Genomic DNA, 23,918 nt, shown 5'->3' with positions numbered 1-23,918 from the left:
CTTTGTAAGTGTGCAAACTTACAAAATCTGCAGGGGATCAAATAACTATTTTCCCCACTATATAATAATATTAGGGTGTTATAAGTAATTTTGTAGCAAAAAATACAGATTTTTGCTTGAAAACAACAAATGTAAAAAAAAGCCTGGGCTTAAAGTGGTTAAACCTTTGCAAACTCAGATGGCAATCATACCTCAGTCAGCACTATCCACATGACTGCTTTGTAAATATATTTATGATTATATTACAATAACATGTAACCACCTTATTTAAAAGGAATATAAATAGAACTCAAACATTAAAGCTTAGTAGAAATCAGAAATCAAATAGGTGAAGTTCATCTTTGCAGGACGATGGATTCCACAACACATAAACTCTATCATGTACATGGAATGGATTCCAGAAGTCATCTTGATATGTATTTCTCTAATAAGGAGGACATGATCTTTGCAGAGGATACTTTAAAATTTCCAATGGCGATGTTTCACTATCAGTTCAGCACCGGTATGTACAGAATCATAGGTGTACGCAGCCTATTGCATTAGGGTGTGCACCCCAAAGCTCAAACACACATGTGTGTGTGAATATATATATATATATATATATATATATATATACATATACATATACACATATACACTGTATTACCAGAGGTATTGGGACGCACATGAACTTTAATGGCATCCCAGTCTTAGCCCTTGTACACACGGTCGGAGATTCCAACAAAATGTGTCCTATCGGACCATTGTGTCGGATAATCCGACTGTGTGTGGTATACACCGGACTGTTTCCATCGGAATATCCGTCGGACCCAATTTTCCAACTTGTTGGAAATATTTTCAGACAAACTGGTCCGATCGGACATACTCCGATCATGTGTAGCCTACTCCGACGGACAAGGTGCCACGCATGCTCACATTCAAATTCCGACACGGAAGCGCTCGTTCAGGTAAAACTACTGCTCGTAAGCGATATAGCACTTGCAATGTTAAAAATTCTTTCATGAAGCACAGTCTCTTGTTCTTTACAATGCTGCAAGAACGAACTTCTTTTGATGCTCATAGTCACATACACTTCTCCCGAACGTATTTCATTACTCTTTTTTAACCATTTCGGAAATACAATTTTATTTTGCGTCACATCTACACAATTTTAGATTTTGTTTATTCTTTTTTGGATGTTTTTTTTTTATTTAATTCCTAAAAATCTCCTTTAAAGCGGGAGTCTGCCGTTTTTTTTTTAAAAAAGCCAGCAGCTACAAATACTGCAGCTGCTGACTTTTAAAATAATGACACTTACCCGCCCAGCGCGCCCACGATGTCGGCACCCGAAGCCGATCTCTCGGGTGCTGCTGCCGCCATCTTGGGTATGGGAATCAGGAAGTGGAGCTTTGCGGCTTCATTTCCCGGTTCCCTACTGCGCATGCGCGAGTCGCGCTGCGCAATAAGGATGGTCCCCGCTGTCTCTGGGATCCGTGTGTTTCCCAGCAGGCAGCGGGGGACCTTCGGAAAGGGGCGTAGATTCTGCGGAAAGGGGCATAGCTTCTGCAGAATCTACGCCGGAAGTGGGTGCAGATACCTGTACTGTACAGGTACCTGCACCCCCCTCCCCCCTGAAAGGTGCCAATTGTGGCGCCGGAGGGGGGGAGGGTTCCAATGAGCGGAAGCTCCACTTTAGGGTGGACCTCCGCTTTAAAGACAGTTTGCTAATTTCTCAATTTTTTGGGGTGTTTTTTGTGTGTAAATTTACCACAACAACATTATTTTATTTTTTTACTTTGGTTTTTCCTTTTTAATCTACAGGAGGTTGTTTAGTGTTGGTACCCCTTGTTATTTATTTCACTTTGTATTTTTGAAATTTACCTGCTTGCTCACAAATAAACTGGCCTTTTGGAAGGAAAACACATACACATTTATTTCATCAAACAAAAAAAACCTTTATTTTGGTCGCAATAAAATAAAAAGAGGAACGCAGCGCTGGAGAAACTTGTTACTTCGGTGCAGCCTTTGGCCCCCAGGGCAGACATGAACAAATTAGAATATCAAAAATTGGTGGCCTGAGGAGTACATATCTCAGGGAGAGAAGTCTGGTCCAGAAGTCCTAGAGAACAGGAAATTCAGATGCCATTTCTGTCCCCAGGATGTGGATCTTCAAGAGGCTGCATCTTCTGGTAGACCAGACTGAACCCAGGCCATCACTCTCTGGTCTTCCTTTGTGACTTCCCACCAGGCATCCTTCCAGGCTGTGGCTGTGCTCCTGTAGTTGGGGCAGGAGGAGGAGAAGGAGGGCGTTGGTCGACCTCCTGGCTGCCACTTGCCACAGCCTCCCCCTGACTAAGGTCTTTCTGTGTATGAAAAGGGGACATAGTTTTAGTTTTTTGCTCATCAATCACACCATTTTGTGCTCCTGGCTTTTACAAATTGAATGTTACCAAATAGAACAGACTATCATTCTGAGCGCAGCATTTTTCTTTCCCGTCCCAATCATTTTTGGTCTCTGCTGTCTCTTGATATGTAAACCACTTTGATAAATCACAAATTACTGATCAATAAGAAAATCTAGTTAACATCATTAAATGTAACACAAGAAATATGTTCAACAATTCAATACCTGTCTCAAGCTGAGCCTCACCACATGTTGCTGCCTGGAAGGCCCAGGTTGGACGTTGGAAGCCTCAGCTGGGGGTGAAGGATGCCTTGAAGGAAGACTGGAGAGTGGTGGCCTGAGTGGTGGCCTGGGTACCCCCTGGTCTACCAGAAAATGCAGCCTGTCAAAGTAAACCATCCTGGGGTAATAAACGGCATCTGTATCTCCTGCTCTCAAGGACTCCAGGTGCTTCTTTCTCTCCCTGAGATATGTAATCTTCATGGCCCCAATTTTCTGAATCAGATAGGCCATGTCTGCCGTGGGGACCATGATCCGCACCAAAGAAAGAAGTTTCTCCAGCGCTGCGTTCCTCTTTGTTATGTTGTCATAAAACTCGTTGTGGAACTGCCACAGGCAGGGCATCTCCTTGTAGAGTTCGAGGAATAGCCCCATAAAATGTGGGTTTTTGAATGGATCCATATTGTCTGCAAGATACAACACAAGTCAAACCCTCAAATACTAATAATGCCATTAAAAACCCTCCTAATCTTGTCCCAACATCGGCCTAGATAGAAGCAGTCTAGTCTAGTGATGCACCAAGTTAAAAATGTTACCTTCGTTTGCACGATTGTCGCGTCCACGCCTCACTCTCTTCCCAGATCGTACGGACGATACACGCGTGTTGCGTTTTATATACAGTGCGCACGCGTGAAACTCCGCCCGCCCCTGACGTTCTTTCTAGACTATTCCCCGCCCCTTCACTTCTGGCGCAGTGGGGAGAGCACATGGCGGAGAGAACACAGGTGCGCACTAATAATAGTTTCACTAACTAGGAGGAGGGTGAGGAAAGCTCGGAGCCTGAAACGTCCCGATCCAGGAAGAGAAGATTTAAGGCCTCAAATATGTCTTTTGGAGAGATGTTGGAGATGGTGGACATATTGAACAGGACCGACTATGATGGGAAGTATGGCCCTTACCCAAACCCAAATATCCGAAAGGCCAAGATCATGTCTAAAGTTGCGAAGAGTCTTCATAAGAATTTTGGGGTATGACGATCCAAGGATCAACTGAGAAAATGCTGTTCAGACCTGAAACTGAGGGAGCACGAGCAGTACCTAAGGATCAAGCGTGTTCTTAAAAAAAGTAAGTAGTTGTCGTGTGTTCATATGATTATTATTGCTTGCATACTGCTCCATGTGCTTTGATTTCATGTTGTGCATTTTAAAATGGCCACTTTCAAGTTCATGGTTTCATTCGTTCGTAAGAAACATCGTTCTGCAGGGAATTATTCCAGCTTAACAAAGTGACCCCAATAATGTTCTCACCTTGGAACTCGGCCAAAAAACACAATTGTACAACACTTCCAAGCAATGTTTCAGATTCCTATTTCTGCCCTCTGTGTGCTAATTATTCTTTGTTTACATTCTCATAGGGGAGAGAAGACTCGGCAAGTATGAGGACACCAGGGACCACACCCCTCCCAAAGAAGGGCAACTTGCAAAAGCAGAACCAGAGGAGCAGGAGGAGGAGGAGGAGGAGGAAGGAGAGATCGTGGAGGTTGGGCAAATTGTCACCACAACAGGTGAGTGTCGGAGAACACAGCTTCTGGTAAGCTCATCAATGTATGTCACCATATTTTTTATTACATGGTGTGTTTTTTTGCTTTGTTTTGTAGGTGATGCGGAAGAAGATTCCTGTTTTACCAGTGAAAGTGCCCAGATCCTGATTGGGGAGATAATGGGGTGCAATCGGGATTTGGAAAATATACAGCAAAACATCAATGATGTTAAAAATAAAATGAAGAACATCATTGATGTTTTGGGGAGAGTGTGAAACACACAAAACTAGATAGGGTTTTATTTTTAATATTTTAAGCCAAAAATTTTGTATTTCTCAAAATTACAAATTTGAAAGCTAGGGTTTGATCTTTGTGTTTTTAAAAACCAACTTTTGTATTTTACAAAAAGCCAAAATTGGAAGATGCACACAGTGTGTCAACATGCCCTATCTCCCATCATGGGGGATCAATGTATGTGTTTTGTGAAAAGTGGCTGAGATGAAGGGGTTGGCAGCCCACCGGACAGTTAAGAAGTGTCATAGTACCAAAAAGAAAACAAAATGGAAGCACATTTTGACATTCTGCTATTATATATCAAGATAATTAATAGGTTAAAAAAAAAAATCTAGCATTTGAAAGTATTGAGGCAGGCCCTGCACTACATGCTTAGGTGAATTCATCCATAAATGTGATCATCAAAAAGGTAGGTAAAGTGTGTACTGGGTTTGGTAAAGTCATCAGATAGAGGATTGCTATCAGCTGAGCTAGCAGTTGGGGGGAGGGGGGTTACTAATGAGTTGGGCACAACCCCAAAAATTAAAAAAATGTCACTCTGCATGAATTGAAGCACACACATCACATTTGTAGAGATTTTAGGGGGTGTTTAGGGGAAAGCAATACTATGGAGCTGACAAAAGACAAGACATTGGTAAGTGACTAGACTATAGTTTGATGGCCCAAGAAGAGCATGGTAGGTAAGTTAGTGAGGCAAATATGCCTGAGGACAAAGGGGCAGAGCATATGAATTAGAGCAGATTGCAATGATGGTAATTACGGAATGAGGAAAGAAATGCAAGATATTAGCAATCATGAAATACATAGAATGTGATGTTTAAGGAGAAAACTTAGCTTCATATAGTCCTTCTGCAGGACCTGAATGATGGCAGAACAGGTCTCTGGAATAATGATCCCTAGAGCCTGGGGGGAGATGCCTGTGGAAAACTTGAGGTCCTGAAGGCTTCTTCCTGTCGCCAAGTAGCGCAACGTGGCGATGAGCCTCTGCTCCGGAGTGATGGCTTGCCGCATGCAGGTATCCTGCCGGGTGATATAAGGGGTCAGCAAAGCCAGCAGATGGTGAAAAACGGGGTCCGTCATCCGGAGATAATTCCTGAAATCATCAGGATTATTCTCGCGGATCTCACGGAGCAAAGGCATGTGCGAGAACTGGTCACGATGACGCAACCAATTCTTGGTCCACAAACGCCTCCCCTCCCTGTTCATGGACCGGGCTTGTGTCAAAGTAAGAATCCCAACAAGAAGCCCCTGCACAGCACAAACTCTACGACGAGTGCGTAGACGAAACATGGTTTCAAAACGGTCGGCTGGTCAGAACAGACACCAGAAAGCATCGATAAACAGCAAGGCCTGAAAGAACGACCTGAATAGCAGAAGCAAGCAGACAATAAAAAATGCCTTCCAAAGCGTACTATACCAAGATATAGTCCACAATGAGAAACAAATACTTAATGACTGCACGCACTGATTATCAGATATGCAAAGACAAGCACACGAAGAGCAGTAGCGATCTGAATCACTAATCTGAAAATCGCGAATCGTCTCTCACCAAACTTCTACTAACACGAGATCAGCAGAAGGAGCCCAAAGGGTGCCGGACGTGGTGCTGAACTTCCCTTTTCTAGTCCCGCTGTACACGGCTTACGTCACCGCGTTCTTGGCAACCGCAAATTCCGACAACTTGCAACATTTTCGGACACAATCCGTCGGACAAAATCCGTCAGACAAAATCCAATGGATTTGGTTGGCAGAATGTCCGACCGTGTGTACAAGGGCTAAGAGTCTGTAAGTTTCAATATTGAGTTGGTCCACCCTTTGCAGCTATAACAGCTGCAGCTATAACAGCTTCAACTCTAACAGCTTCAACTCTTCTGGGAAGGCTGTCCACCAGGTTTAGGAGTGTGTCTATGTAAATATTTGACCATTTTTCCAGAAGAGCATTTGTGAGGCCAGGCACTGGTGTTGGATGGGAAGGCCTGGCTCGCAGTCTCCATTTCAATGTGAAGGCCAGTCAAGTTCCTACACCACAAACTCGCTCATCCATGTCTTTATGGACCTTGCTTTGCACACTGGTCCAAATCATTAGGTAGAGGGGGGATTATGGTGTGGATTTTTTTTTCTTAGGGGTTGGGCTTGGTCCCATAGTTCCAGTAAGGGAACTCTTAAGGCATCAGCATACCGAGACATTTTGGGCAATTTCATGTTCCCAACTTTGTGGGAACAGTTTGGGAATGGTCCCTTCCTGTTCTAACATTACTGTGCAACAGTACACAAAGCAAGGTCCATAAAGACATGGACTGAGTAAGGGCGGTGGAAAATTAACTTCAAGTGCAAAAATTCACATTATAATAGTAACTAAAACAGAAAAATAAGTGTAACAATCTAAAGCATAAAAATTCCAAAGTGCTATAATGGTGTGAACCTCCCAACTAGAAAGTTGTTTAACTTGAAGTTAATTTGTATTGCAATTATCTGTAGAGGGGTTTCCACCATCCCCGCTAAGTAAAAAAAAAAAAAAAAAAAAGATGTCTTATTATCATTTTGATGTGTATTTCATGTGAAATCACATACCACTGGAATTATTGCACTTGTAGTTAATCTGTATGGCAAATATCTATAGGAGAGGTTTCCGCCATCCCTAAGTTTCATTTTTTTTTCAGTTTGATGTGTATTATATGTGACATTACATATCACCGGTATTGTGGTAGTATTGACATTTATTGAGATTTCCATACATTAGAGGGTTCCACAATTATTGTTAAGTTATTGTTTAGTAAGTTAGTGCTGCACTTTTTCGTGGTGTGGAAACAAATAACAGTGTTTAGTGGCAGGCCTTTTACTGACACTTATTTAATTTACCTCCAGTAGTTTATTGTAAATAGTAGTGTGGTGATTATGCATTATACTAAATATCGGCATGTGGCATTAATAAATAGACAGATTTCAGTTGTGCCCCACCAGGCCAACCCCCATAGACAATGTGCCTAGCTGCTGAGTTCAACTGCCCATCCCTGCACTCAGTGCACTGATGGGCACTGATTGGAAGCACTGATAGGCAGCACTCATAGGCACTGATAGGCAGCACTGATAACCAGCACTGATTGGTACTGATAGGTGACACTGATTGGCAGCACTCATGGGCACTGATAGGCAGCACTGATTGGCAGCACTGATGGGCACTGATAGGCACTGCATGGTGGCACTGATAGGTGGCACTGATTGGCACTAATTGGCAGCACTGATTGGCACTGATATGCAGCACTGATGAGCGGCACTGATGGGCACCGATTTGCAGCACTGTTAGGTGGCACTGATGGGCATTGATAGGCAGCACTGATGTGCACTGATAGGCTGCACCCATAGGCGGCACTGATTGTCACTGATAGATGACACTGATAGGCAACACTGATAGGCAACACTGATGAGCACTGATAGGCAACACTGATGGGCACTGATTGGAAGCACTGCCGGGCACTGATTGGTACTGACAGGTGGCACGGATTGTCTCTGATAGGTGGCATTGGTTGGCACTGATAGGTGGCACTGGTGGGCATAGGCACTAACAGGACAGGAGCAGTCAGCTAGGCATTTAAGAGCCACTCAGTGTGTGAAACTGTAATGTAAGGACACTGCTTGCAGAAAGGAACTCGGAGCTGTTGTTGGGGGTGGGTGGGACTGAAGAGCTAGCCTATAAAACACAAGCCAACAGGATAGGGGCTGGGCGGGCCTCTCCCCTTTCTATCATCTATCAAACACCAGCCAAAGGAATAGGGCCTGGGCGGGCTGCTCTGTGTATATGGCTCCGACCCCTTTCTTAAGCAGCCCAATCATTGGCTGGTGTTTAATAGCTGATGGAAAGGGGGTGGATCCACATACATGGAGCCGCCCACCCAGCTCTCTACATCAGCGTGTTTGATAGGCTAGCTGCTTGGTCCCTCCTATCCCGACATCAGCCCTGAGTTTTGACAGCTCCTACCTGTAAGCAGTGACATTACATTACAGTTTAAAGGAATAATTGGCTCTTACATGCCTCCCTGACTGCTCAATGGGAAACTGTCTCACAGGCAGCTCCCTATACAGTCTTTTGCAGCATCTTACAGCAGATCTCCAGACACACATTAGGGTGTGCCCAGGCACACCCGGCACACTCCATATGCACGCCATGTACAGCATATATTGATATTTTCAACAAAAAAAGACTAATGTTGTTAATAAATCTAAGAGTATCACTCACTTAAGTGGCAGTTCCCATAGTGCTGACCTCACAGCTTCCTAGTTCTGGTAGAGGGGGAATGCTGTATTTCTTACTCAAAGATCAAGCTGTTTCTATAGAGAAAATGATACACCTCACTATGGGCTCTTCTACATTTTGTTGTGTTACAAGCTGCAATTGAAATTGATTTGATTGATATTTTATAACACTGAGGTAAGTGAATTTAAATTTAATTTGTAAATAAATAACAAAAATAAACACAAAAAAGTGGGTTTCCTCTGGAGCAACCAATCGTCCTCTGATTTCGTATAATTGGTTGAATGAAGTCTTTTGGGTAATTAATGTTCCTGGAGTAAACAAGTCCAGGATAAGGGTTTAAACAAGTACCACTCAAGGTTCTAGAAACAATTTTTAGAAAATTCTCCAGTGGGGCCACGTCAAGCGTTCTTAAGCTGTAGTAATTGGATTTTGGAGTGAAAAGTAGAAGAGGGCAGAGAAACACTGCTAAATGGTAACGCAGCTAAACACAGCTAAATGGTGCATTTTTCCTGGTGTCGGTATTAGTAGTTCCTGTACTACTTTGGTCATACTTTCATGCAACATGAGGGCCATAGACTTCAATGAAAACCTCAAAAGTCTTTGTAGTGCACACGCAGTCACATGGTCAAAGCCAAAGTTGCAGCAAAGTCGCACTTGTCCAAAGTTGCATCAAAGTCGTATCATGTTACACTGCAAAGTCGCAGTGGAAATCACACAATTTTGAAGTCGCATTAGTGTGAATGGAGCCTAAATGATCTGAACAGATGTAGAGCAAAGGGTCTGTTTTTCTGCAAATGAGCACTGATAGGCAACACTGATGGGCACTGATTGGAAGCACTGCCGGGCACTGATTGGTACTGACAGGTGGCACGGATTGTCTCTGATAGGTGGCATTGGTTGGCACTGATAGGTGGCACTGGCGGGCATAGGCACTAACAGGACAGGAGCAAAATAGCTTTAAAAAGCTTTAAAAAGTGGTTCCCAACCAATATATAATATGGCTCTGGGATTTCCTGCTAGGCCAGCCACCATTTTATGTCACATCCTCAATATATGAAAGCACCAGATGAGTAAGAGAGAAAGAGAGAGAGAGAGAGAGAGCGGGTAAGAAGAGTATAAAAGCATCAGAGCTTTTATACTCTCCTTACCCGCTCTCTCTCTCTCTCTTTCTCTCTTACTCATCTGGTGCTTTCATATATTGAGGATGTGACATAAAATGGTGGCTGGCCTAGCAGGAAATCCCAGAGCCATATTATATATTGGTTGGGAACCACTTTTTAAAGCTATTTTCACCTAGCAGTGTCAAATGTAAATGCCAAATGTTATGAAAATTTTAAATTTCTTCTTTGGCAGTGAAATTATTTTCGGTAAGATAACATCTGAATCTCTATTATTCCTCCAGGTCGAGCTGAGGGTACATTTTTGATTGACATCAGCCTGGGTTCCGTCATTCACCATCTTTATTCCGCCGCTAAGTTTTTAAAAAAAATAGTCCTATTAAGATTCCAGGAGAAATGTATTATGGAAATGAACAGATGGCTACATGACCGTACCGGAGCATATGATTGGTCGCATACATCATCAGCCGCAGCTGAGTTAGAAGGAATGAGGTGACTTTTCCACTATCTGATTTTTGCATTTTAGGTTGCAGAAGATTGTTTCTTTAAAGTGGAGGGCCACCCTGAAAAACAAAAGTACATTAAAATTTCGCAAAAAATCTGAAAAAAAAAAGAAAACATTTTTTTTTTTAAAACTTACCAGAAATGCCTGTTGCTAGGCATATTGTCCTAATCTGCCTCTTCCGACTATGCAGTGATCTTCGGTCTTCTCTCCTCCGTGCGGCGTCTTCTGGGGAATGGGGCGCTGTGTGTTCTGGGAACTGTGTGTCCCAGAACACAGCGCGCCCCATTCACAAAGCACTGCGCGACTTGCGCATGCGCAGTAGGAAACGGGCAGTGAAGCTGCAAGGCTCCACTGCCTGTTTCCCTTAGTTGGAATGGTGGCGCTGGGACCCAAGAGCCAAGGGACGGGTCAGCTTCAGGCGGCCGACATCGCGGGCGCCCTGGACAGGTAAGTCTGCTTATTAAAAGTCAGCAGCTACAGTGTTTGCAGCTGCTGACTTAAAAAAAAAAAAAATTAAGCTGGCCCTCCCCTTTAAAGGGAACTTCTATTATTTTTGAGTATATTTCATTCATTAAGTTGTTTAATATACAAACTGTTTTCATGTTTTTAGTCAGGTAACTTTGAAATGTTGTATTTCAAAAGTTCAAATCTATGTTTTATCTATGGAGCTCTCATCTCTTTATACTGTTTTTAATCAGGCTCTCCTTATCTACTGTACTGAAAAAGCCTATTCACATTGTTTTGAGTAGAAGTCAAATCTAAGCTTAAGCCTGCTCTCACCCCCATTCTAAGCCCTATACTAACTACCCTGTAAAGGAATGACGTCTATGCTTACCTATTCTGAGGACCCTCCAGTCCGAACTGACTACAGATGCCCCATAGTAAGCCTATGGGTGAAGAGTAATCACTGCTCAAGGTCAGTCTCCACCTGTACCACCTCCACTCCACACTACCAGGTACTGGCCCTGTCTATTACAGGCTTCACAGTAGAGGAAAAGGGTCTGGTCGGCCGCACATCTGTTAAAATCACTTTTATTAAGAAGACATATTCCAAATAGACACTCGACAATGTACAATTGATGGAAGATAGCACTAGCTGGTGTGCCATTTTCCCTCAGTTGCACATTGGGGAGTGTCTATTCGGAATATGTCTACATTAAGGTGATTTTATTGGACGTGTGGCTACTCTGGTACCTATTTCCTTTACAGGGTAGTTAATAAAGGGCTTAGAATAAAGGTGGGAGCAGGCTGAAGTTTAGAGAGTATTTGATTGGACTTCTACTTCAATAGCTCAATCTATAACTTATATATAGAACTTAGATCGGCGATGCCTTGGATTTGAACAGTTTCATCTCTCTCTAGTTTTTCTGATAGACATCAGCTTGGGTGTACCCAATGCAAAGGATTTCAACTGTGCTGAAGTCAATAGGGGTACATTTTTTGATTTCACAAATCACAAAGATTTATGTGTGCTTTGAGGGCCCGCTGGGGGTCCGTGTTAAGCAGGATGTCAGGGACAAAATCTGAGAGAGTGAATATGTTGAACTGTTCTCCCTCTTGCCTTTAGAGAAATTCAAAATAGAGAAAGGTAAGGTGGATGAAAGCAAGAAAGAGAAGGCGAAGTGCCGCTGGCGGCTTATCCACCGCTCCTCTTCTAATTGGCTTCAGGCTTTTGCCATCTTGTCCAGAATCATTGGTGAAAAGGCACCGGAAAATCATTCTCTACTTTTTTGCTATCTTGACACCATTGGGGAAGCATATAGAGTTTACAGGGGGTACTGCTGGGCTAGATTATGATGAGCAGTTCTGCCATTGGAAGGCCCTGTGGCCTGCTTGTACTGGGTTCATATGGACATTGGGCTTTGGATGAAGCTCATGTGTCAGGCGAGGGCTCCAGGGTGGCCCTTTCTCAGGGGGCTGGCAGTGTGGATGCTGCTGAACATTTGGCCAACCTTAAAAAGGAGTTTGGCAGTTCAATGAGGGTCATGCCATCTTGGCATGGCCTGTAATTTCCACCATGAGTGCTCAGGTTGTGGGGGTCACACAGTTATGCCAAAGGTTTTAAGAGAGGTAAGTCCCAACCCGTGGCTCCAAGCCTTCCCGCGATGGTGCCATATCTAGATATTCACAGAGGGAGGAGGCAAATTTCCTGACTGATGGTTTTGCTCATGTTTTTTTCTGACAAATTGACAAAGGAGGTGGAACTTGGGAGAATGGTTGGACCATTTGACCTTCCTCCAAGTCCGTCTTTTCAGGTGTCTCCATTGGGAGTGGTCCCCAAAATGGAAATCAACAAAAAATTAGGTTAATACACCATGTGTAGTATCCGAAGGGACCTTCAGTGAACAATGCCATTTTTTAGAACACTGGGCTTCGGTGTAGTATACATTGTTTGATCCCGCAGTCGGTTGGGTGAAATGTTATGGCCTGGGATTGTTGTTGGCAACGACAGATATCGAATATGCTTTTCACCTGCTGCCAGTTCACCCTGGGAGATGAAATTTGCTGGGTTGTTTTCGGATAGACAGTTCTTTCTGCTGTCTCCCGATGGGCTGTTCCATTTCTTGTGCATCTTTTGAGGTTTTAATATTTAAAGGGGAAAACACTGCACTATACCAAACAAACACCAAAAAACTTCAAAACAGCTGCCAACACTTCAAACAAAGTTCAATGAATATAAGGTAGCAAATAGTGTGGCGCTGAATATATATATAGCAAAACCATACATAAAAGAATTATGTGATTGTGAAAAACAGAATGTGAATATACAAAAAATGCAACATGAAAACTGTGGGCACTAAAAAATATTAATAACTAAATAGTGAGTCCCAGTGAACAAGTCCACATATATTAAGTGGTGCACAAATGTTGTGGTAGATATTCCTCACGGGGAAATCAGGGAGTCCACAAATCAGGTGAAACCAAGAGTATCGACTTGTCTGAAGTAATTTCAAAAAATAGGTAGAATACTCTTACCAGAGAAGATGGACTCATCTGTCTTACGAGGGTTGAGTCAACAGCGCGCGTTTCGACAAAATATGTCTTCAACAGAGGCATGCGTCGGCGGGCATGCGTCGGGCTTGCATCTGGCACCCCACATTGCTTTTTATTTTAAATATTTCTTTTTTTGTGATCACATGTCATATTTTTTGTTTATTTTTATGACTTTTTAAAAAAAAAACAATGGTTACCCTCTGACCTGCACCATTTGGAGCTTTCTTTTTCCTTTATTTTTTGTGGACCTCCTTCCACATTTGGGATCGGAACCCCAAATGCGACACATTCGATCCTGATATCCTGAGAGACGCTTCGAGAGACGCTCACCATGGTCTTATAACATCTGAAGCCTCCCCAGCATCCATTCGGACTACCCTTAATCCATCATTTGGTTCCATGTTTGGACCCCAAGCGCTGTTGACTCAACCGTCGTAAGACAGATGAGTCCATCATCTCTGGTAAGAGTATTCTACCTATTTTTTGAAATTACTTCAGACAAGTCGATACTCTTGGTTTCACCTGATTTGTGGACTCCCTGATTTCCCCGTGAGGAATATCTACCACAACATTTGTGCACCACTTAATATATGTGGACTTGTTCACTGGGACTCACTATTTAGTTATTAATATTTTTTAGTACCCACAGTTTTCATGTTGCATTTTTTGTATATTCACATTCTGTTTTTCACAATCACATAATTCTTTTAATTATGGTTTTGCTATATATATTCAGCGCCACACTATTTGCTACCTTTTATTTTGAGGTTTTAAATAGACATGTGCAGAGTGAAATATTTTGTTTTGGGATTTCGTTTTCGTCCCAAAAATAATTGTATTTAGTTACTCCCTAAATTCATTTTTATTTATTTTGTTTTTCGTTCAAAAATTGCATTCGTCCGAAAATGCATTCGTCCGAATCTGTCTTTGAAGGCTTATGGTGTTTGTCGAACGTATAAAGAAGATTTGACTCCGGAAATGTACGATTGCAGCGTCGTACAGTTTCGATGCTCTGACGAATATTATTATAAACATGTGTGTTTTTCGTTGGTTTGTCGAATCTCTGTCATTCAAGTTGAATGAATGGTCTAGGTCTCACAGTGTCAGGTGTCAGATAGTGAGTGACTGATAATATCGAATGTGGCGGCAACCCATTGTGAGAGCGGCATGGAGGCATTGGAGGACTTTCCTGGGCCATCCACAAGTGTTTATGTATATATACTAGTTCAAAGAGAAACTGGTGGACTGGTGATAGCTAGGGATGAGCTTCGTGTTCGAGTCGAACATACTTTCGACTCGTACATCGGCTGTTCACCCGTTCGGCGAATTCCGAACGTTATGGGCCGTTTGCGCCAAATTCGTGTGGCACTCACGGCCCACAATGCACTGCGATGGCGCAGTGCATTGCTGGCTCATGATTGGCCAAGCATGCACTGTGACCCCGTATGCTTGGCCAATCACAGCGCCGGCAGCGAGGAGAGCCATGATTGGCCACAGGCAGGATGCCTGTGGCCAATCACAGCTTATGCTGTGTAGTACATGCCCCACACTATATAAGGCCGCCAGCGCGGTGGCCTTGTGTAGTGTGTTGGCATCTGTAGCAGTTAGTGGGTGTTCTGTGTACCTTCAACAAAGTATACAGCGATCGTTATCGGCCGATTTTTCGTTCTTGCTCTTCTGTAGTGGTTGTTGCCTGCGTGCCCTGACCGCAGTTTACACCGCTATATTCACCTATATAGCTAGCTATATTTCTGTTTTTTAATAGAGCTTGCAGTCAGTGTTAGGAGATTGAGCGTGCTGTCTGCGTGCTGTCTGCGTGCTCTGAACCCAGTATACACCGCTATATCCACCTACATAGCTAACTATCTTGCTCATTTTAAATAGAGCTTGCAGTCAGTGTTAGGAGATTGTGCGTGCTGTCTGCGTGCTCTGAACCCAGTATACACCGCTATATATCCACCTATATAGCTAACTTTCTTGCTTGTTTTAAATAGAGCTTGAAGTCAGTGTTAGGAGATTGTGCGTGCTGTTTGCGTGCTCTGAACCCAGTATACACCGCTATATACACCTATATAGCTAACTATCTTGCTCGTTTTAAATAGAGCTTGCAGTCAGTGTTAGGAGATTGAGCGTGCTGTCTGCGTGCTGTCTGCGTGCTCTGAACCCAGTATACACCGCTATATCCACCTACATAGCTAACTATCTTGCTCATTTTAAATAGAGCTTGCAGTCAGTGTTTAGGAGATTGTGCGTGCTGTCTGCGTGCTCTGAACCCAGTATACACCGCTATATCCACCTATATAGCTAACTATCTTGCTCATTTTAAATAGAGATTGCAGTCATTGTTAGGAGATTGTGCGTGCTGTCTGCGTGCTCTGAACCCAGTATACACCGCTATATACACCTATATAGCTAACTATCTTGCTCGTTTTAAATAGAGCTTGCAGTCAGTGTTAGGAGATTGTGCGTGCTGTCTGCATGCTCTGAACCCAGTATACACCGCTATATCCACCTATATAGCTAACTATCTTGCTTGTTTTAAATAGAGCTTGCAGTCAGCGGTAGGAGCTTGTGCGTGCTGGCTGCGTGCTCTGAGCTCTGAGGACTTCCAGAGTGGTGGAGGAGGACAGGGAGCTGATGGCGTCGGTCAGCCCAGGCCAGGGGCCTGTTTCTCGGCCTGAGGAAAGGCGTGGAGCCCTGAAGCTCCTGGAGTTCGTTGAGGAGGAGAGGCTGTACTTGGAAAACCAGCTTGACTTGGTTGACTGGTCTCTGAGACAGCCAGGAGAAGACGTGGAGAAATCTGCGGAGAGGAAAAGAAAAGCCCTGAGCTTAATGGTAAAGGCTTCTCGCTGTTACTGCGAAAAAATGAAAGTTTTGGCCGAGCTGAGGAATAGACGCGACAGATCAGGTATCAAGAAGAGAACAGAATTCAAGCCTGTCATAGATGGACTGAAAGAGCAGTGTAACATGCTTGGTGAGCTTTTATCAAATCTAATTGAAAGTGCCTCAAGCGAAAAGGACTTTCTGTTGAGAATAGAAAAAGTTATGAGAGTGGCGTGCGATGAGGGCTCTCAAGCGGTAAGACGCCGCAACCAGCGTCTATCACAGGCGGCGGAGCCCATGAGAGAGGCGGAGGAACCCACAAGTGAGAGTGCACAGACAGATGGAGGAGAAAAGCAGAAGGTTGTGTCCCCGGAAAAGATAAGGACCAAGGCAAAGACAGAAGGTGACATGAGAGACTCTATCCCAGTGACTAAGGGCTTAGGTAGCGCTACAGTGGGTCCCGGCAAGCCTAGTGGTTCTCAGCCTGTTGCCAGGGCTGCAGACCCGGTGGTAGCTGTGGACGCCAGTGGTGCAGTGCCAAGCCAAGGTCAGAGAGGAAAGCAGAGTTTAGTGGTACAGCTGGAAAGACTGATGGAGACTAAAAAAGCCACGGACTTACCTTGTAAATCCCCAGTGAACCCAGCCGGTGTTTGCGGGCAGGGCATGCCGTCAGCTGAGTTGTCGGCTGCCACTGCTGCAACCCGGTCACAGGGTAAGGGGAAGGAGCTCCAGGGTAAAGGTGGACAAAAGACTCAGGTCAGCCTGGCTACCTCTGTAGTAAACACAGTGGTGTCCAGTAGTGAAGCAATGGCGGGACAGCATGGAGGGACGCCGTCTTCCCATGCTGACACTAACAATCGTTTGGCGGGAGAATTTGGCGGGGTTTCTGTAAGGAGGAAAGCTGCGGTCGCGCCGGAAGTGACGCCAGGGCCGGAAGCGGAAGTTGGCCGCGTGAAGAACGTCCGGTCGGCAGCTTCCGGTATAGCATCGGTCCGAACGGGAGGAAGTTCGGTAGCATCCGAACGGGAGGAAGTGAAAGTTGGCCGTGTGAAGAACGTTCGGTCGGCAGCTTTTATAGTATCCGAACGGGAGGAAAATGAGTGTATGGAAATCTCGGACAATCTACCCCCTAGACAAGTGTCAGCATGGGGTGATTGTCCCATGGGGGATGTAGATGAGGCTGATGATCCAGCATTGGTGTTTATTAAAGGCTTGGAAGGGTCACAAAATGTACAAGTGGACTCATGTGGGGCTCATGAGACTGCAGAGGAGTCGGATGGCCTGGATGCCCTTCTCCGTGACCAATCGCTAAGTGGTCTGGTGGAGGGTCTCCCGGAGGTCCAGCAAGGAGGTATGGAGTTGGAGGAAGGTATTCGGGGCTTGGAAGCTGGGGTGGCTCATCCGGATCCTAAAGAAGGGGTTTCTGCCCCAGGATCTGTTTTGAGGGGTTCACCGGAGGCCAGGCTCCTGAATGCCTTGGGAGAAAGGCGTTCTTACGCAAATGTCGCAGGGGCGAATGTGTCTCTGGGCCACCTGTATGACCAGTTTGGGGCTGGTAATTTCCATGCTCCCCCGGCTGGTCAACCTTCTGGGGCCAATTCGTGGTCTCGGGGTGCGGGTGGCCCGGAGCGCAAGCGCCGTAATGTAGTACAGTTAAGGTGGGAGGGGGAAGGTCAGTGCCCTAGTAGGGGCCAGGTGGTTGACATGATTTTATCACTGGGAATTAAAGTTTGTGAAATTTTTGCGGTCATCCACCCTGCAGGGTCTCATGATTTTGATTTGAGTTTCACAAACCTAGTGGTGATGGAGATTTTTATCACCTCTTTTGGGTTGATCAAGGGGACTGATCCCTGGAAGGGTTTCAGGATCATCCCCTTGAGTCGGCAAGAAGATGTGAAAACCCTCACTATTCTGGTGAGGAATGAAAGCCTGCCCCCGGAGGACATCTCAACTTGGCTGAGTAGGCACGGCCAATTGCAGTGTCCCCTAAATAAGTGCCTGGATGAGCGGGGAGTTTGGACCGGGGCTTGGAACACCAGGATTCGGTTACGGAGAGCCGGTAATACGGTGGCGCATGTTCCCGGTAGTGCATTTATCGGGAGGGACCGAATCCTGGTGTTCTATCCAGGACAACCCCGGAGATGTTTTAAGTGTGGGTGTCCAACCCACCTAAGCGCAGATTGCACAGTTGTTAGGTGCATAAAGTGCAACAAATTTGGCCACTCAAGCGATGCATGTGGCCTTATCTGTTGTAATCTGTGTGGCCAAATGGGTCACCCATTTAGCAGGTGCCCTAAGGCCTACAGAGGTGATGTTCCACCTGGTGGTCAACCCAGGGGGGAGGGACCTCCCCCTGGGCCCACAGGGGGAAATGCTCAGGGTAATCAAAATGTGGTGGGGAAAACCAAGGAAGCACCCCCTAGGGGAACTGATGCTGAGGTGACCCCCGATGCTAGCAAAGTACCCAGGGGTCAAGGCCCGTCTGTTAACGAAGCCCCAATGGAAGGTGTAGTCGGTCCCACTAATGAAGGTCCCTTAGGGAAGAGTCTTCCTGCTACTTCTCCTCGTGCTGGGGGTGCTCCATGTAGCAGAGCGTCTCGTCGTGGGCTAAGCCCGGCGGAGGAGAAAAGAGGGAGAGTGGTGAGGAGGAGGTCAGCAAGGAGGAAACCGGCACGGGTAAGCTCCTCGCGGAGTAGGAGTCCTCTCAGATCCCCCAGTCCGGTTCCTTCCTCTCCATGTCGCCTTTCGGGTAAGGGAGTTGAGTCTTCGGCCTCCTCGGTGTCTGGAGACGAACATGGGTACAGTAAAGTAGTGAGTAGGTCTGTTGAAACGGCTCAAGGGGAAGTGGCGCAAGAAGTCCCGGGGGATGATGGTGGTCCTCATCCTAATAGTGGTGGTAAAGTTCTTGTTAGGAAGAAAAAGAAAAAGAAAGAACGTTATGAGTGGGACAAGGTTCTTGACAGGATGTCAGATGACCAAGTACGTGATTTGGTTATGTCCCCCCTGTGTAGGCAAAGTGTTGCTAAATAATTAAGTTGTAGTATTGTTTGGTTTGTTTGTAAAGTGATTTGTAAAGTTTGTTTGTAATATGTTATATTGGTAGCAGTCATTATCAATAAAAAATATCCACCTACATAGCTAACTATCTTGCTCATTTTAAATAGAGCTTGCAGTCAGTGTTAGGAGATTGTGCGTGCTGTCTGCGTGCTCTGAACCCAGTATACACCGCTATATATCCACCTATATAGCTAACTTTCTTGCTTGTTTTAAATAGAGCTTGAAGTCAGTGTTAGGAGATTGTGCGTGCTGTTTGCGTGCTCTGAACCCAGTATACACCGCTATATACACCTATATAGCTAACTATCTTGCTCGTTTTAAATAGAGCTTGCAGTCAGTGTTAGGAGATTGAGCGTGCTGTCTGCGTGCTGTCTGCGTGCTCTGAACCCAGTATACACCGCTATATCCACCTACATAGCTAACTATCTTGCTCATTTTAAATAGAGCTTGCAGTCAGTGTTAGGAGATTGTGCGTGCTGTCTGCGTGCTCTGAACCCAGTATACACCGCTATATCCACCTATATAGCTAACTATCTTGCTCATTTTAAATAGAGATTGCAGTCATTGTTAGGAGATTGTGCGTGCTGTCTGCGTGCTCTGAACCCAGTATACACCGCTATATACACCTATATAGCTAACTATCTTGCTCGTTTTAAATAGAGCTTGCAGTCAGTGTTAGGAGATTGTGTGTGCTGTCTGCATGCTCTGTGTGAGCTCCCAGACTTCCAGGAGGAGTGCAGCGTGATGACTTCTTCAAGCCCAGGTTCTGAGCTCCCTGCTGGGTTGGGAGAAGTGCGTGGGGCCCTCTGGCCCATGGAGCTGTCTGATGATGAGAGGATGTTTTTGGAGGACCAGGCAGGACTTCCTGACTGGGCTTTGAATCAGCCTGAAGAGGATAGGGCTCAGGCCCAGGAAAGAAGGAGTAAGGTGAAGGATGTGATGGCCAAGGCGGCAAAGATTTTCTGCATGAAAATGAAAATTTTGTCTGAACTAAGGACAAGGAGAGACAAGGTGAGCAGCAATAGAAGGCCTGATTTCAAGGCGGCCATTGATGTTATGAAGAGACAATGTAATCAAATTGGTATGCTGATGACAGTGCTCATTAACAATGGCTCTCTCGAGAAGGAATTCCTAGACGGAATAGAAAGAGTGATGAGAGTAGCACAGGAAGAGGGTTCTCAAGTGGTGATACGCCGTAAAGAGCAATGTTTATTACAATCAACGGTAACTGGAAGTGAGTTGGCAGAAGGACCATCAGAAGAAGTGTCAGCAAGAGAAAAGAGAGACTTGGAAACCTCAATTTCTGGGAAAGTGATTGCAGAAGGTACAGACTCTAACTTTAAGACTGTTGGTTTGGGGGATACCACGGAGGGTCCTAGTAAGCCGGGGGGTGCTCAACCTGTGAACGAGGCTGTAGCCCCAACAGCTATGGCTGACTCCAGTGATGTGGTAACAAACCTAGGCCAGAAAGCAAAGTGTGTCCCAGTGGTGCTATTGAAAAGACTGACAGCAAATGAAGAAAGAAAAGACTTACCATCCCAATCCCCGGTGAATCCGGCCGATGCTTCCAAGCAAGGTGTGCCGTCAGAGATACTGTCGGCCGCCATTGCCGCAAGCCGACCTCGGGATGAGGGGAATACACTTAAGGACAGTATGGGGCATAGCCAAGCTACTGTTGTGCGGTGTGCAGTAGTGTCCAGTAGCGGGACTAACGAAGGTGGAGAAATGGCGTTAGTGGGAGGTGGAACGCCGTCTTCCCGCGGGAGGGGTGGTCCTGGCTTGGCGGGAAAACCTGGCGCGAAATTTGTGGGTGGGGAAGCTGGCAGAAAGGTTGGAGTCGCGCCGGAAGTGACGTCACTTCCGGAAACGGAAGTCAGCTTGGCAGGTCACTTCCGGGCAGCGGTCTCAAGAACTTCCGGGGTCAATCATCAAGAAATGGTCAGCAATGGTGGTAATGATATAGATATGTCTAATAGCCTACAACCTGGTCAAGTGATGGAGCCGGGTAGTTGCCTGAGGGAAAGTTTGGAGGGGGATGCTTCGTTAATAAATTACATTAAATGTTTAGAAGGTTCTCAGGAGGTTCCAAGGCGGGTGGTGGTAAACTCCTGTGAGGCAGAAGGGAGGTTAAATGATACGGGCAACTCCATAAGTAACCGGATATTAACTGTCTTAAATGAGAGTCCTCAGGTAGTTCAACAGGAAGGTATGGAGGTGGAGGAAGGTGTACAGAGAGGGGTGGGAGGTGTTTCTCCTTGTGACGCTGGGATGGAAACTTCTCATCCAGAACCTGTTTTGAGAGGCTCGCCAGAAGCAAGGTTGTTAAATGCGTTAAGGGAGAAACGCTCGTATGCAAATGTGGTTGGGTCATCTGTGCCTCTGGGACATCTGTACGATCAGTTCGGGGCTGGGAATTTCCAGGCCCCCCCGGCAGATCAGTCCTCGGGTGCCAATTCGTGGTCCCGTGGTACAGGTGGACCAGTGCGCAGGCGACGCAATGCAGTTCAATTAAGATGGGAGGGGGAAGGACAAAGTCCTAGTAGAGGACAGGTAATAGACATGATGCTGGCATTGGGCATCAAAGTTGGTGAAATCTTTGCGGTGATCCATCCTCCGGCATCCCGTGACTTTGATTTAAGTTTTATTAATATAGTTGTTATGGAAATTTTTATTACTTCTTTTGGATTAATTAGAGGGACGGAACCATGGAGGAATTTTAGGATTATCCCATTAAGCAGACAGGAAGATATCAAGAATTTGACTATTCTTGTAAGGAATGAGAGTCTATTGCCTGAGGACATTGCGACATGGTTAGGTCGGTATGGCCAGTTACAGTGTCCTTTGCAGAAAAATTTGGATGAAAAAGGAATTTGGACTGGGGCATGGAGCACCAAGATCCGGTTACGCAGAGCCGGTAATACGGTTGCTCATGTCCCAGGCAGTGCGTTTTTGGGTCGTGACCGGATCTTGGTGTTCTATCCAGGACAACCAAGACAGTGTTTCAAATGTGGGTGTCCAACCCATTTGAGCGCAGACTGTACGGTAACAAGATGTATCAAGTGTTACAAATTTGGACACTCGAGTGAGACCTGTGGTCTCATATGCTGCAATTTATGTGGTCAGATGGGTCATTCCTTTAATAGGTGTCCAAAAGCCTTTAGAGGGGAGGCTGAACCTGAGAGGCAGGCAAATGTTAATTGTGCTTCCTCTGAGTCTAGACAAGTAGAGGTGGTAGTTGGGCGGAATGAGGGGGGTGTGGTTGAGAGAGGAGCGGTTGGTGTAGCCAGCGCTGCTCCTGCTGAAGTAGCACCTTGTGCAGTGGAGGAGAAGGGTCCAGGAAATGTCAGTGCAGTTGTTGTTTCCAAAGGGGAAAGACCTACAGTTGCCTCACCCAATGATGTTGGGGGAGGGGTGTCCCGGAAAGGGTTAGATTCGGTGGGAGAGAGGAGGGAGAGAACGGCAAGGAGGAGTAGGCAGAAGTTGAGGCGTGCTAGCACTTCTCGTAGCAGAAGCCCTCTCAGGTCAGGGTCGATTTCACCTTCCCCGCAGCGGGGTTTGACAGGTACAGGAATAGTATCTACAGATTCTGAAATGTCGGGGGCCGAATATAAAAGTGGGGAGGAAGCTGATGCAGAAGTTGGTATAGTTCGTGATGATAAGGTGGGGGAGGCTGATGTTAGTAGAGGTGAAGCTCTAGCTTCTGGATGTGGTAATGAGTTTACTACTGTAGGGAAAAAGAAGAAAAAGAAGAAAGAGCGTAGAATGCCGGAAAAGTGTTGAGAATAAATTTAATGGTTAATGATTAAGTTTATGTAAATGTATAGTAAAAGTTGTGTTTAGTTTATTTTTGTTATGTAAAATACTTGTAAATGTGTGGTAGCAGTTATCTGAAATAAAAAATATCCACCTATATAGCTAACTATCTTGCTTGTTTTAAATAGAGCTTGCAGTCAGTGTTAGGAGATTGTGCGTGCTGTCTGCGTGCTCTGAACCCAGTATACACCGCTATATACACCTATATAGCTAACTATCTTGCTCGTTTTAAATAGAGCTTGCAGTCAGTGTTAGGAGATTGTGCGTGCTGTCTGCGTGCTCTGAACCCAGTATACACCGCTATATCCACCTATATAGCTAACTATCTTGCTTGTTTTAAATAGAGCTTGCAGTCAGTGTTAGGAGATTGTGCGTGCTGTCTGCGTGCTCTGAACCCAGTATACACCGCTATATCCACCTATATAGCTAACTATCTTGCTCGTTTTAAATAGAGCTTGCAGTCAGTGGTAGGCTAATTCCTGTACTAAAACTAGAGTATATGGGAGAGGTTGCAGTGTCGTGACACCAGCACCAGTGCCTAAGGCCCAATTTTTCTGCCCCTGTTTAACAGGGGCGTTTAATTACAATTTTTGAAGCAATGCTTTGCGGCAGGGCTAATTCCTGCACTAAAACTAGAGTATATGGGAGAGGTTGCAGTGTCGTGGCACCAGCACCAGTGCCTAAGGCCCAATTTTTCTGCCCCTGTTTAACAGGGGTCATTTAATTACAATTTTTGATGCAATGCTTTGCAGCAGGGCTAATTCCTGCAATAAAACTAGAGTATTTGGGAGAGGTTGCAGTGTTGTGACACCAGCACCAGTGCCTAAGGCCCAATTTTTCTTCCCCTGTTTAACAGGGGCGTTTAATTACAATTTTTGATGCAATGCTTTGCGGCAGGGCTAATTCCTGCACTAAAACTA

At 45.3% G+C, this 23,918-nt stretch overlaps 1 protein-coding gene across 1 annotated transcript in view; it reads left to right on the top strand.

Annotated features, from left to right (window-relative positions):
* The first annotated feature begins 351 nt into the window (after window positions 1-351).
* Window positions 352-23,918, top strand: part of LOC143934387 (indolethylamine N-methyltransferase-like) — a 50,699-nt gene continuing 27,132 nt past the window's right edge. Inside the window, exons 1-2 of the mRNA XM_077457956.1 lie at window positions 352-502; window positions 10,091-10,298. Of these exons, the coding sequence (XP_077314082.1) occupies window positions 352-502; window positions 10,091-10,298 (359 nt within the window). The remainder of the gene's footprint in view (window positions 503-10,090; window positions 10,299-23,918) is intronic.

This window comes from Lithobates pipiens, unplaced genomic scaffold (assembly GCF_037356315.1).
Source record: "Lithobates pipiens isolate NorthernLeopardFrog02 unplaced genomic scaffold, aLitPip1_a1.2 Scaffold_27, whole genome shotgun sequence".
Taxonomy (NCBI): Eukaryota; Metazoa; Chordata; class Amphibia; order Anura; family Ranidae; genus Lithobates; species Lithobates pipiens.
This window is presented reverse-complemented; position numbering and strand designations above follow the sequence as displayed.